The following is a 16,102-nucleotide window of genomic DNA, read 5'->3' on the forward strand; positions in this document are numbered from 1 at the left end:
AGAATTTGATTTGCTTCAGGGAAAGTCTGATCTATTCAAATAATGTATGATGGATATTGACGAACTCGCCACATGAAATGCATTCAAAAGGACTGCGTTTAGTTTGCAGGAAGACGTGGGTGAATCTTAAGTGTCCCGTTCGAATATGGGCAAATGCGGCTTGATCTTTTCTGGGAATTAGAGGGTTCTTTAAGGTTGCACAAACGTTGGCCTTTATATTGTAAAATTTCAATCGGGTGAACATTTATGTGAGGATTTTGGTCAAAGTGAAGTATGACATAGTTTATGGGAAACTAGAAGAGGTTTAAATCATCGTTTTCAAGGCGTTCGATTTGTTTCTAAAATTCTGGTTTCTGAACCTTACAAGTAGATGAAAGTAACATTCATTTGTGAGAGACGAGTAAATCGGTTTTATTCGAGTAGGTATGCGTGTGGCAATTTTGGTGAAATTGATGTCTATAGCGTAGAACGTGAGAAATTGCTGGGAATTTAATTTATTTATTTTTGGTATATAATTTGTTTTAATAATCCAAGGCTTTTGAAAATGACAATTCTTTGAGTATCTTATAAAACTAAAAGATATGTTCGAAAAAATAATTCAAAATAAAGTTTATCGTGCAGAATATCGGTAATTAGGAGGGGTTTAAGTCATCGTTTTACCGGTTTCCAATTTGTTTATAAAACACAGGCCTCCGAACTTTGCGATTGTTGCCCGTATTTGTAAAAACAAAGTCTGCAAATTTACGCTGCGGTAGCTTTCACGAAAGTTCCCGATTCATTAATCGGATTAAGATGTTCTTCGCTCGGTCATCAATTATGAAACAAGTTCGCAACTATTGTAGTGCAGTTCGACTTCGTCTCACGGCTATATTTTCCAAACTAAATTGGAGAGTATCCAACAAAATCGTGTTTTAACCACGTATCTCATCTCAACTACTATTTAAAACGATGTCTAACGGTTCACAATATTATAAAAGAATATTCCGGGGACACCATGCAATCATTGTGCACAAGAAACAATAACAACAGCTTCTATAATCAGAACCCAATTAATTCCAAAACATAAAGATCCGACCTTTCTCTCAAAACCGAAATTCTCGAAAACAGTTTCTCTGAAACTCATACTCATACCCAATGCAACAAAGCCCGCGGAAATCACTTCTGTTTGTTATTGAAACAACATAATCACAAAGCTAACAATCCAATTTGAATTCTACTTCGATCCGATGGTTCTAGCGCTTATGGTATATAACTACATCATCCTAAACCTGGTGATTAAATAGTGATGGAAGAGGTGGCCGACGAATTTTAAACTAATTTCCTCGCTCACCTTCCTTCAGGAGCAAACCGGAAACGTTCGGCAAGTGCGGCCAATCATTTTTCAACACCATTTGGCCGTAGCGGATGCGTGAAACCGGCCAAGAACCATGAAACCACGGTCACCGAGGGTAAGATCGTTCGATACCGGGTGCTCAAGAGCAACAACGGAACCGGATGGACTAACGTCGATCGGCGGATGATCGCGATCGATGATTATAGCACGGGAATGGCGACACTTGTTGCTCGCCGCGTGATCCCGGAGACACTGAGACAGCGTATCTCGTGGGAGAGAGCTTTCGAGCAGAAGGGTCCTGGGATACTAAGCGTGACGTTATTTATACCGGTTGATACTGGTTCCTCCTCGCGTTATTTCGGGGATCAAACAAATACGCAAACTCATCGCGAAAGCGGGACAATCGAACGGGCGCCACGCTGTGCCCGTCGTTCGAAGAACGTCCAGAAATCCATCGTTAACACGTTACTATCCAAACTTATTATCCCACGAAATCAAAGTAATATTGCTAATGAAAATGAAACTGTGAAGTTAGAGTTTAACGCTCAGATTATACACAAAAATGGACAATTTAAGAAGAGGAAATACGATTATTATAGTTCTTATAGTTGTTGATAATCGGTAACTATACAAACAAGCCGCAAGACTCGAATAATCAAATCTCCGCTTCCCAATTTGTCCATTTTAGTATATAATCTGAGCGTCAATTAGGGAGAATTTGCTGTACTTCTCTAACTCTGTGGCAGTTTACGAGTTTAGTAAAAATTGATTTATTCAGCTATGTCGTAGTATAAACAGACGGTTCAGAAGTCAGTCAGCATATGTTCACTTTTCTTTGAAAATGAGTTACGCAGTGTAAACACATCTTTATCATAGGTTCTTTCGGTCGATAAACCAATATAGTTGACTTTTTCATAAATAAACAATAGATAGCAGCAGTTAACCATGAAAAGAGACTAAACAACATTGTTCAGAAGGAATTGTCTTTTTTAAAAAAAAAACCTTGATATTTTTCTTCTTGTTAAGTTCGTTAACATGTCATCTTATAATAAAAATTGTATGTTGCATTATTAGTGACATTGTTATTTTTTTACAATGTCTTTGTTCAAATTGACTGTATTTACATTGTTTATTTTAGATTTATTGAAATTATAAAGACTCTTTCGTAAGAATGATCCAGTTCGTAGTGCAAGCAACATTAGAATAAAACTAGCGAAAAATTTAAATTTTAGTTTTATTATTCTTATAAAGTAAGGCATGCTGGTCACGTTTAGTGTTGAAGTAAGTATATAAGGGACGAGATTTATTATAGTAATCGATTTTATAATCCTCTTCCATCTCGTAGATCCTAATTTAGTTTAGCTTATTTAATATACTATAATAAAAATTGAACCTACAAGTTTAATGAAAAAAATATGGTTGTTGTAGTATTCAAAATATAAATGCGTTAAACTTTGAATAGTATGTTGGTCTTTTTTTGGACAAATTAAAATTAAACAATTATATTTTGATTCATGTTATGCTGAATAAAATGCTCAATTTTAAAAAACAAATATATGTACTACTCCTGAAAATTAAAGGTTCACTAAATTATGACTGGAAAGTTGTTTTCGACCGCCTGCAACTCCGCGTAAAAAAGATCTTAAAACATTCCGCCTGTGCTCGTTTTAAAGGGTGAATTCTTCACTTTCACGCCCCTGAACTCGAGTTTTTTCCAACTCTCGTTTTAGTCATAAAAAAGACTGAGAAAGTGAAGTGGCATTTACTCGTTTAAAATTTTGCAAATTTAAATAACAGAGTTTAACAAAATTTGTTTCTTCGTTTCGAAATAAACCTTATAAAGGAGAGTGTTCTCTTTGCTATAACCTCTCAAAAGTTGATCGGTGAGACAGAAGTTAAACAAGCTCGTTAGAATAACGAGCCACGAGAACGATCTTGATGTTCTAACGTGTATATTACTCAATATTAAATTCAAAACCTGATACTTTTGAATGCACGTGAGATTTTACTGAAACGTTTGCAAAAGACGCGATTCTACAAGGATTTTAAAAGGATACGAGTTTCTTGGCGTCGCTTTTGGCATTGCAGAGATATTTTCTGTATCTACGAGCTGAGAATGTGCTCGAAATGTGTTCCAACATCTAAATGACAGCATTTATCAAGATAAAACTCGGAGAACCTTAGTAGAAGGTTAGTCGCAAGCATTATTTGTAAGCAAATAGTGCTGGCAGTACGTGTTCAGGATCGAAGAAATATCACCTGATGAGACATTTGCAATAGAAAATAATAATCAAGATATACTTTATTTCGATGAATCTTTTAGATATTGTAAAAGACTTACACAAAACAATATCTAAACTGAAATAAAACAGTTGAATCGCACTAAGTTATTCTTCATTCAATAACAAACATAAAAGAAAAAACTCAAAATGTTTTATAACTTCCTTTATATGACGTTTCAATGGAATCTTTTATAGTTCAGTTCTCCATGTTTTTTTCCCTGGAACGGTAAAATTGACAAGTGTTTTGTCTAGAACGTCAAAGGATGATAAAAAGTAGCATTTTATTGAAACAGTTTTTATAATCTTGGGGTAGAAAATCTGAAGACATGGCTCAAGTAGAACACGTTCACTTCTTTCTCTGACTTAATTTCGATGTTTCTCAATCTGACAAATTTACAGACTTTCCTTTTGTAATGCTTCCATAAATCTATTTTGATGTTCGCGTTTCGAAAATTTCTACTGGTGCTAGGAATCGACACGATTTTGATCGACGATCTCCGCCATTTGAAATGTAGAATCTGACCACCAGTCTAAACAAATCCCACAAATACCCAATTCCGAAATATCCGTGAATCACTTCCGTCTGTCGTGACATTTCACGCAAATCAAAATGTCAATTTATAAATGGTAATTTACGTGTTCCCGGGATTTAGCAAGTTGATCGAAGTTCGATAAACAATTTCGTCAAACTAGTCCTCTATGCGGAAACTAAACGTTTCCGTGTTGCCAAATATAAATGTCAATCTCTGTAGTTACTGTTCAAACTATTACCGCTTACCTTTACTCGATATTATTTGTTTCATTATTGGTACAATATCCTTATTCGATTTTCACCAAAAGTCGTTTAGTCGGTGATAAAAACATTTTCATTCATTCCTATTCTATGAAAGAACCGAAAGAAGTGGTAATTTGTTAAGAGAATATATTTTTTATAACGACTTCAGAATTATTATTCCATTTTAAAAGTAAAAAGTCACTTATTTTTATTTAGCTACATTTTATTGTGCTACAATAATTTTTATGTTTCTTCTAAACGCATATTCAATTAGTAATAACACGGTTGTTCCAGTTGAATTAATAATCAAAAATGTTGGAAATAAAAATCGAATGGTGTCATTACCCTGTATCACGAAATAATAAACCCATTTACCGATGCACAACTTTCAATAATCGATTGTTTTGCGAGTAAAATTTTTCTCTAAACATTTCAAATTTGTTTTGTATTTTCGTTTGAATTGTTTACAGAAGTTCCGTAGATAATTCAAGCGGAAATGAAAAACAAGTTTGAAATGTTTGAAATGTTTACAGGAGTTCTGTAAATAATTCAAGCGAGAATGAAAAACGTGTTTGAAATGTTTAGAGTAAATTTTATTCGATAACGTATTGATCACTTTTATTTGATAACCTTTTGGTAACCCTTCATAACTAAAATACTGAATCAAGTATTCTTTGACGCACTCGAAACACGAAATTATTTTCCGAACAACCATATAAATTCTATTCAAATGAAAGCTTGAGCAATCAAAAAGTTTCGTCGATAAAAATGAAAAATTTCGAATTCATTTCACTGGGAGGGTATTTAAATAAATTATGAAGCGATAAGAAGAGTTTGTACGATACCAGAAAATGTTGGAAATAAGATTCAATGGTTTCATATTCCTGTATTACAAAACAATAAATACATTTGCTGGCGCGCAGCTTTCGATAAATTATATTAAATATTCTCAAGTAGCCAAAAAGCACCGACGATAGAAGTAAAATATCTCGAATTTAGTCCACTGAAAGAGTATTTAAATGAAATATGGAGTAATATAAGGAGATCGTATGGTATCGGTAAATGTTGGAAATCAAAACTGAATGGTGCCATTACCCTGTGTCACGAAACAATAAATTCATTCATTAACGTACAGATTTCAACAAATTATATTCAACATTCTCGAGTGACCGAAAGGTACCGACGATAAAAGCAAAACATTTCGAATCTAGTCCACGGGACGGGAATTTAAATAAAATTCGGAATGATGAAAGGAGATCGTATGGTACCGGAAAATGTTGGAAATAAAAATATATTCCTTTATTACGAAATAATAAATCCATTCACTATACGGCACAGCTTTCAACGAATTATGATCAACATTCTCGAGTAACCAAAAGACGTCGACGATGAAAGTGATCAGTTTCGAATCTAGACCACTGGGACGGTATTTAACCCTTTGCACTCGAAGCTAATTTAAATGTAAATATAAAATCATTTTTCTAACTTATAGTATTTTTATTTTATATGACAAAATGCATTTTACGTATATGAAATTGACTCTTAGGACCCACGCAACAGTTACACTCTTCACAATTTTTTAAATCTAAACTTTGTTAATATCAAAACTATCTTAAAACGTGATATAACAAATTTTAGTGGTGCCTCAGAGTCACCACTCGAGTGCAAAGGGTTAAATAGAATTTGGAGTGGTGGAAGGAGATCGTATGGTTTCGGCGGGACGAGAAATTCAACGGGAATAAAATCGACCATTGCGAAGGAGAATTAGAAAGTTAATTGTCCGGAAGGCTTCGAACGTCGCTGCGCAGTTTACGAGCACTAAACTTCGTTTTCAAACGTAACGCCGCTGTTTTATGAATAACGAAGCCCCCATTCGATACGGCCGCGTAATCAGACAACGAACGAGCAGCAATGACAGACGCGGGTAAAACATGGCGGGCACAGGGGATCGTATTTTTTTCGATTCCGCACTGACAGTCGGTCGCGGCACCGCGAAGTGCACTTCCGGTCGAGATGACGTCCCGTTCCCGTCATAATTCAACCGTATTTACGATCCTCTAGTATGCCGCGCGGATAATGCATCAACATAAAAACGATGCCGGCCAGAACGAACCCCTTATCATTTCGAGCATAATACGATTTTACAACGGACAAAGAAGATTCCTCGGCACGGGCACACACATCAATTCCACCGCCATGGGAAACCGTATTTCTGTGTCAACGCCGTGTTCCGCCCACGCGAGTCTACTACAACGGTATTTCTCTTTCGATCTACATACATTGGACTGGAATGTTTCATTATCGAATCGAAAGTTCACCGTTCGAATTAATTTTTCAGTATTGAGTCGGAGTGTTAGCGAAGTTCTTGGCACAGTAATTCCTCCAAGAAATGTTCGAAGGTTGGAATTGGAACCGGCAAATCTGAGAATACCGAGTCGCGATTCTTCGAGTCCCGCGGCTCGTTTTTATAGAAACTCGGGGCAGTCGGCAAAAAAAGGCAGCGACCAGCATGCCAGTGTACATTAACACTTTAACAGCCGTTAGTACAACGTGTGTATCATGCGCAGTGTATTTAGGAGAAGTCGCTACGCAAGAAGTGGGGGCAGGCGACGTATGCGCGAGAGGCCCACACCTCTCAATTGCACCGATTGTATTGTATTGTGCCTGCAGCTCTGCGTCGCGTCGTGTCACCGTCGTAATTCAGAATTACAATGCTCACCCGATAGACGCCCCACTCCTTGCGTAGTAATTTTTCTTGAATACACTGATCGCGCGCCATTCGGTACCAGTATCGGTGGTACAAACTACTAGTTATTTTCGATTCGACTGTGAACGAGTGCGAAATCGCAATTTACATTGATAATACAAATATGTAATGTAATGTATAATAATAAACCTAAAATTTCAATATTTGTGAAGTTTACCTGACAATTGATTGTTGATTTGCAAACTATAATTTAATTATAATTTTGTTTATTTGTAAAATAGCAGTCTAATCCAGGACAAAATGTTAATCCCATGAAGGTTTCTCATAAAACCGCGCAGTCTGAAAAGTGTTCATACGAATAAAAACGTTAATATGAATACTAGGATAAAAACGATGACTTAATTTTTTTGTTCCCATTTTTTGCCACAATTCAAAGGGAATTCGGAGGCCATATAACACGATTCGACCGTCACATACCTACCACGTAGCTTGTAGCTCCGTGGTTTTTCATACCTGACTCACGCCCAAACAGACCATTTTGTGTTGTCTTTCTGGAACGCGTGTCACACTTCACGCTTGACCGACTCTGTCGACCCTTAGCATTGTCGCAGCAATAAATTACGGCGTAGGACTAGCAAAGGGAAATTCACAATAACCCGAAATTTGGCATTTCCGGGAAATATTACTGCTCTTGGATGAGACATCGAAATTTCAATTATGGCGTTGATATAGCCGCTTTTGTGCTACCCTTATTGAAATCTTTAGCAATTTTGGTGATGGTATTTTCTGACTTTAATGAGATATATATTTTTATATATATATATTTTATATATATATATTTTTTATAATTTATATATTTTATGTATATATTTTTTATAATTTATATATTTTATATATATTTTTTATATATATATTTTATGTTAAGTTATGTTTATTATTTTAACATAGTACTTTCGAAAATGTTCACAATTAAAGTAGAATAAAATATTATGATTTCTTTACATTTCTGTTCTTAAGAAGTATTTTACAGACAAGATAACAGAGCTATTAATATTGATAAGTATTTTATTTACTCGTCTGATTATTCAAACGTTAAAAATTTGCATCAAATATTATTTTACCTAATTCATGCTTTAGATACAAGATATACAAGAGATATATAAGGTATATATCTTTGCTTCGTTATTTGTTGGAAACGTGTTTCACGTTTAAATATTATTTTATCAAGACCACGTTTGAAATATTAATTTATTTGCACCATGAATCATTTAATAGTTTAAACAAGAAACATTTGCAAAACTGAACATTTCTTTTAAATTATGCGTCATATATTTCTATTATTGAAGTTTAATTAAATAGTCTAATGAAAGTATGAAATGGATCGCATAATTTTTAACATGTTTGAAGTATCGATTAGATATTATTATCTACAGTGCCATTAAACTATTAACTTTCAAACAACAGACTTTTCTTTACAACTATACAATTAACCATGTTTAGGTGTATTCACAACTTTATTTATACAACTCTTTAAACATATTTTCTATATATCAATTACTCATCTTGTTATTTCCAATTTATCAGCTATTTATTTAATCCAATCTTTAGAAACAGAATAATTAAAAAACGATTTTAATATTCTAAGTGAAATAGTATCACTTTTAGCATCATAACAGCGATTTAAAAAAAGTCAGTCATCCTTTGCAAAGCAGATGAAATATTTCAAATGACGATTTTAATATTCTAAGTGAAATAGTATCACTTTTAGCATCATAACAGCGATTTTGAAAAAATCGGTCATCCTTTGCAAAGCAGATGAAATATTTCAAATGACAAACAGATTTCTACCAAATAACATACTCGAACACCGTCACACGAAAACCACACTGTAAATATTTTCGATTTCAAATATTTTGCCGCAAGAAACAAGGTGACCATACTTTCCATAGCCGGAACGGATTACGTGAGATCGCTGTTTTTGCCCAGCCCTGGTTTATTTTTCCATTGACGTGTTCTCGCACTTTTTAACTACCGGCGACGTAATCGATGGAAGAAGCTGTCGTCGCGCTGTGCGTTGACGAAGAAATTTTGATCGGCCCGGGTTTGCGTCAAGAGTTTTTGCGACGTTTCTCGGCGACGCAAAAAAATAATCGATTAGGGCATCATCGCGGGACAATAGGCGCGTCCATTAAGTCGTACACGGTATCCCGGACGTTTTATGGCTATCCGGTTTACGGGATCGATTTGTTTGCCGACGTTGTACGCCGCGCGTCTCATCCATAAAGAACTCTATGGCGATCATAAAGAGTTACGTTACGATCGGCCCGCGATTCAGCGTTGTTTATCCCGCGGACGATAGCCTGTCCCGCAATTGTTCCTTGCCTTCGATCCTCGATATTTTCGGTGCTCGTTACGCGTCGTTTGCCGTCGACTTGCTCGAAATAAAACTGTTCGGTCCGTGCTTGAGAAACGGTATACATATAGCTGCTAACGACGCGGCCAGGTTAGCGTCTAGAGTCGTCTAGACAAGTGTCTCTGTTACGTGTACTGTCACCGTTGCGATATTTATTGGTTTTAGAGCTGTATCGAAGCCGTACGATATTTATTGGCTTTAAAATTGTCCGACGACGTAGACACGGCTGGGAGATAACAATTCCACTTTGAGAAGGAAAAGGGAGACTGAACTTGGCAGACATTACGAGGGAAGATGATAGATTCCAAGTGCAATATCTTGACTCTTGGAGTCAATGTGTCCAAAGGATACATTTATTAGTAGACTGCAGACTTTTATGCCAAATAAAAATTGTCCAAGTTAATTGTAAGAAACGTAAGTGAGATGGAAACGTCTTTTCTCTTTTAATAATATTAATGAGTTGCACACACTATAAATCAGATTTGAGCAGTAATCGATGATCTCATGGTTACTTTTGCATCTGATTACGAAAATTAGTCATGGTAATCATAATCAGAAATCAATTAATCGTCGCTAGAATAAATCAGCAATCATGATTATCATGTGTAATCATTAATCGGACGAATGATTAATTTATCTTTTATCATCGCTAATTTTTTTCTTTTTATTGGATTCGGACGAGGGGGGGCTCAAATAAAATAAGTCTTTCGTTGAATCATGAAGTACTCGCAGATTTTCTGAAAACTACTCAGGATGATTGTTGACTACTATAATATCAAATATTTCAGTTAATCGTAATCAAAAACCGTAATCATTACAGAAGCTGAGTTCTAATATTTTCACTAACACGAAACAATTTGACTGTTAACAAAAATTTTACTTCCTAAAAATTATGGAGAACCGATTGGTCAATGTTCGCGAATGGTTCAATTGCCTTTAGATTCTATTAATTAATTAGGTACCATTTTCTAGGTAGAGTCGTGCAATCCCCACTCTGGTAACTCATTAATTGCTACAGTAAAACTCCATTTATACGAACTCCAATTATGATTATGATTACCGACTACTACTTGCAACTTTGCGTTCAAATAACTCGAGTTTACGTTCAGATAAGTGGATTCAATCATGTGTCTTGCTTAGACCCTCGAATTATGACAGTGATTCGGGGATATACATAATTGATTTTCCTATGATTGTTCAGTATTAGTTCAGATAATAAGAGCTCAGCTAGGACTTCTACTGTCACCTTATTTGGAAACAATCTGATCGGGTGCAACAATAAGATCAGTTATTCCCAGTGACATAATCTCTGAATTAAAATTATGTTGATCATAAAGTCTGATGTTCCTCCACGAGATTCCCCGTGTGATGGTAAACAATTGTCTTCTGTTTGATATAAGAGACGATGAAAATTTTTATTTTGCATAAAGATCCGCTGTCTAATCACAACGATTTCATCGATTGATATAATTAATTAGTCTCACTTTCTCCAGACGTGCCAGGAAGTCGCAGAAACAGATTATAGGATAAAGAAATCGACGTGAAACAGAAAATTGGTGTCTTCGATCGCGTATAGTGCACGTACTCTTTTGCATAGATCGACCACGATCGCGAATAGAACAACGCGGATAAATAAAGGGCACGTCGATAGCGATCGTCGAAAAACTGTTGATCACTCACCTTCCAATTTCCCGTTGTTAACGAGCAGCGAATTGTTCGACTTTCGCGACGAATTGCGCGACATTTGGCTGTGGCTGGGGCTGCTGTCGGTGCTCTTCTTCTCGATCACGTCGTGACAGCTGTATGACGTGTGCTGGATCGTCACTATGGGATGAACGCTTCCTTGAACCCCATGGAACAGAGGAAAAGGTTAACGGGGATGCCGTGATCGAATAACCGGAAGCGGTATCCGCCGCGGTACGATTCTCGATTTACGATCTAATGGACGTTGGACGGATTCGTCAGGTTTGGACCATTTTTACCCATCCCCTGCCGCCGATCAATCAGATACGCGATCACCGTAATCCGATACCATGATCTCTGTTCGTCCTTGACACCGTACAGCCGTATAAATTCGTTGGCGAAACGAAGATTTAATCGGAAATTCCGATTGCACATTCAGCGGTGATCGCAGCTTTTAATTCCGTCAGTTATGTTAATAGAATTCTGCAGGATGTAATTACTGCAGATCTTTATGCAAAATGAATATTGACCGCATTCGTTGTGGAAGACGTGGGTATCGCACTGAGATTTATTTCTTCTAGTATTGACTCGAACGAGTTGTAAGAATTGTAATTGTACCTTTAAATTCTTCTAAAGCTTTGGCTATTCTATATTTGACAAATCTACTTTTGTCATAATTGCATACAGATCTGTAGTCTAGCAATGACTACAATTCGTTCTATATAATCTATAATTTGCTTGACACAATTTCATTTTTATTGTGTTGTATCGTGAACAAGCTGATGTGTATTCAATGCAGTCTTTTTGTTGTTGAGAAACTAATTTTTAGTTTATAAAAAGTTGCTTTTTATACAAGTAGCTTCTTGTCAAGCATGGTTATGCGTATTTTCAAAAACAATATCTTTGGAATTAGGACATCTAATGCTGAACTATCGTATATCCGTTGCAATCAAATTTGTTTACATTACAACTTTAGATTTCTCTAATACTATTAAATTATTCGAAAGTAAATTGTTGCTTTTTGATCTGTTATACAAGGTGTCCCAAAAATGTCACGCAATCCGGAAATGGGGGGGGGGGCTGAGCTCATTTGAAGTAACTTTCTTCTTAGCGAAAACGCAATCCGCGGCTTTGTTTACGAATTATTAACGAAAAACAGAAGCCCAGTTCCGCCGATTGGCTTGGCCACCTAGCGTTAGGCGAACTCGCCTCTCATTGGTCAGTGTTTGTTGTTAATAACTCGTAAACAAAATCGCGGGTTGCATTTTTGTTAAGAAAAAAGTTGCTTCGAATAACCTCAGGAATCCACCATTTCCAGATTGCGAGACATTTTTGGGACACCCTGTATATAGCGTTTGTAAGAACTGCTCGCATCTACAGCCTAATGAAAAAGCAATAAAACATTTTACGCTATGTAGTAATGAAAGATGGGTGTATTTCTATCCCGACGAACGCGTAAACGTCAAAAATGGTTGTGCAATTTTCAGAAATGTTTCCGAGAATATTCCCGAATGAGAATATTCCCGAATGAGAATATTCCCGAATAAGAATATTCCCGAATGAGAATGTTTCCGAATATTTCTCAAGACAGGAAAACGTTTCGAACAAAGGTTGATCAACTATTAGTCCCACAATTAAAGTACCTCGAGCCTTGGAGGAGGCTTCATTATCCGTTCTATGGTGTCCCAGAGCCTGCAGCTTCTCCGTGAGTCCGTGAATCTTATCGGCGAATGAAGAACCATGGCTGTCTGTCGATGTTCCACCGGGTAGACCTGTGCTGTTCACGTTGCTGCTCGATGTTGTGTGGGAAGTGATCGCGGCACAGGCTGTTGTCGATGATAACACGGCCATCTCCTGATGTTTAAAGGCAAAAATTACAAACTTTTATCTGTGGACTGTTAATAACGTTTCGAGAGAAATTTTTGGTGTTTGCAGTTGAACTAGATATTGTTTTCTATATTAACCCTTTCGATGTTGAGTTTTTGAGAAAGCCATTAATTTGTGATACTTATGGAAAATTTGATCTATACTATATATATGATCTTCGTATGATTTATAATATCAATATAATGTACAAGTAATATGATCTTAATGATGTTTATATTTAAAGTAAAAAGAATTATTTATATTTAATCTAAGCTAATAATAATTATTAATATTATTGTAATATATGCATACAAAAGAGAATGAGAAGCTTCAACAAGAAGAAGAAAATCTTAAATGAATGGAGTTTTAAAGAAATAACAAGGAGAGAGAGAGAGAAGATAAAAAAAGAGTCTACAATGTTTTTAATTTAAAATATGTTTATAAAAAGAGTCTATTTAGTTGTTTAGTTTATGGTATTAAGAACGGTACGTGATATTACACCATAGTGTTAAAATTAATAAAAAGATTTATTCATTTAAAATGTAAATATTCAAATAAAGTAGCTTGTACACAAAAATGGACAATTTTGGAAAAGGAGATACGACTATTCGATCCTTGCGGCTCGTTTTTATAGTTAGCGATTATCAATACTTATAAAAACGAGCCGCAAGGCTCGAATAATCGTACTTCCTCTTCCCAAATTGTCCATTTTTGTGTGTAAGCTGAGGGTCAATTAGGGAAAATTTACTGTAATTGGTACATTTACCCTGACTCTTAAATAACCCATTTAATAAGTATCTTGTCAAACATCGTGTAAAAGCATCGACATTTTGGACAAATTGAAACCAATATTCCGAAAATAAAAATCATTTATGCAATATCAATTTTAGTCTTGTTACAGAGCATCAAGCTTTATTGTATTTTCTGTGCTACGTGATAATATATGTATAATAATTGGAAATAAGAATTGGTAATTGGGTAATAGCAGTGTTATAGAAACAACTTCCGCTAGATTCATTTTTGCGTTATATTGTTACAGAGAATCACGGTTTAAATTTTCTCCCACCTGTTGCCGAACAGCGGAGACTGTACTCGAGGATAGCAAACACTATACCTTGAAAGCTTTTCCATCGACGCCACGCGGTACCTTCTTGACGAACGAGAGGAAAAGGTGTCGTGAAAGCTCATCCGGAGTCTCGACATCGAGATAGGTATCCAAGAACTTGCGAAATCCTTCGTAATCGATGTCCTGGAACAACAAAATCATAGGAATCATTAGCTTTATGGTGCAGTCGATTATATTAACCTTATTACATTAAACAATCACATTTCAAAGTTCATACATTTATTAAAAAAAAGATAGATGGTACAATACGAGTATTTTTCCATTATTTTTAAATTCTTTTAATTATCAACCTGTTATTTAACCTATATTTAATCTTTTGATTATGAGGAGTTTTTGATGATTATATTTGTCATAATGTTTCATTTTTTCATGATGGTTATACTCGTCAAGAAGATGGATATTTGGATACTTTGTTATTTTTTATTAAATTATGTATTTTATAAAAGCGTTGTATTTAAACAAATTATAATGAAAATTAAACATTTACAGTATAATTACAGTGACTTGCACACATTTAAAAGAGACTACAATGGCTAACTGTTCAAGAGACTAAATTTTTTATTCAACTCTTGCTTCTGCAATCTGTGGTGAAAATTTATAGAGATACTTTACACAAATGTCAACATTTTATTGAAAGCATTGTCTTCATAAGACATGGTGCATGTTTTTAACACATTGAATGCCACAGGGGTCACCGATGACCGGCACTTAACTTGGCGGTGACGCCATGGGGGCCACCGGTGACCGGCGCGCCCAAATTGATAGTAATATATATAATTTAAAACAAATGTCAATATCTACAATTTTGTATTATTACCATCGTCGATTCAAACAGTGACCCCTGTCGCAATTAACATGTCAAACATGGTTATACACTGTAACTTATCTATTGCAGATAATATTTCAACACTATATGTATCACATAAAAGAAAATTCATCGTGGCGCCACGGACAATTTCTGTAAAACCGGCGTGGCATTCAACGTGTTAAATAAAAGAAGTGAAATATTTTGAAATTATTGTTTAGCAATTTCTTTAGCAATAATGAAATCGGAGTCTTTAGTTTTAGAAAATCAGAGTCTCTGATTATTTTGCTAGTCATTATGTGAACTCATTAAATCGTAAATTTCGCTGTGAGTAATTTCTCCCTTGACTTCGCTGAAAAATCGATATCACGAACCGGGTTGATCCGCAACGACACATATCCGTTGCTAAACTCGATGCAAGTTGATTATACACGACAACATATTTGGCAACTATGAGCAGTATATTGCGCCGCTGGATCGATAGGCCCTAATTTAATCACTTATCCACGTGAACATCTAATTTTGATAGGCCATTACCATGGGATTTACATTTTAAGGCACAAAGTTCTAGCGACAAGCGCGGATTAAATATCGAAATCATTGATCGATTTCAGTGTACTGTGCGGACGTCGAATTATCCTTGCGATCGCTATTCATCTATAGGACATGATAGATGTCCTGATATCCGTGGGAGATGGCGCAGACGGGTACAGGTTTACGATAGATTGACGATCTTGATGTGTACGATGTAACACAGGGTGATCCATTATTTATGGTACCATCAGAAATGGGGAGTGATTCTTTATGAACAATACGTCATAAACGTAGAATAAAAGTTTTTCATAGAACGTTTTATTTCTGATAAAATCGAGTATTAAAATTTATCGAGCATGTCCGCAATGATTTGCTCATTTTTCTTAAAAACGAGACATGATTTACACAAGTTTATTTTGTGGTAGTATGAATGGTAATATGAGTTTTGGTACATTTTTTTAATTTCCAAACTATTCATATATAAATAATAAATTACCGAAGAATTAAGTACGAACTTTTATTGGTTCTATGAAAGAAATTAAGAAAACTACGAAAATTCATGTATTACATCTAAAAAA

General features: G+C 35.5%; 1 protein-coding gene across 2 annotated transcripts in view; it reads right to left on the reverse strand.

The window, feature by feature from the left end:
• Dgk (diacyl glycerol kinase 1) overlaps window positions 1-16,102 on the reverse strand; it is a 194,439-nt gene that overhangs the window by 24,833 nt on the left and 153,504 nt on the right. For both annotated transcript variants that reach the window (XM_076527392.1, XM_076527391.1), the window contains exons 4-6: window positions 14,174-14,308; window positions 12,837-13,047; window positions 11,191-11,352 (exon numbers count right to left, since the gene is read on the reverse strand). In XM_076527392.1, the coding sequence (XP_076383507.1) occupies window positions 11,191-11,352; window positions 12,837-13,047; window positions 14,174-14,308 (508 nt within the window). The remainder of the gene's footprint in view (window positions 1-11,190; window positions 11,353-12,836; window positions 13,048-14,173; window positions 14,309-16,102) is intronic.

The sequence above is a fragment of the Megalopta genalis genome, chromosome 19 (assembly GCF_051020955.1).
Source record: "Megalopta genalis isolate 19385.01 chromosome 19, iyMegGena1_principal, whole genome shotgun sequence".
NCBI lineage: Eukaryota > Metazoa > Arthropoda > Insecta > Hymenoptera > Halictidae > Megalopta > Megalopta genalis.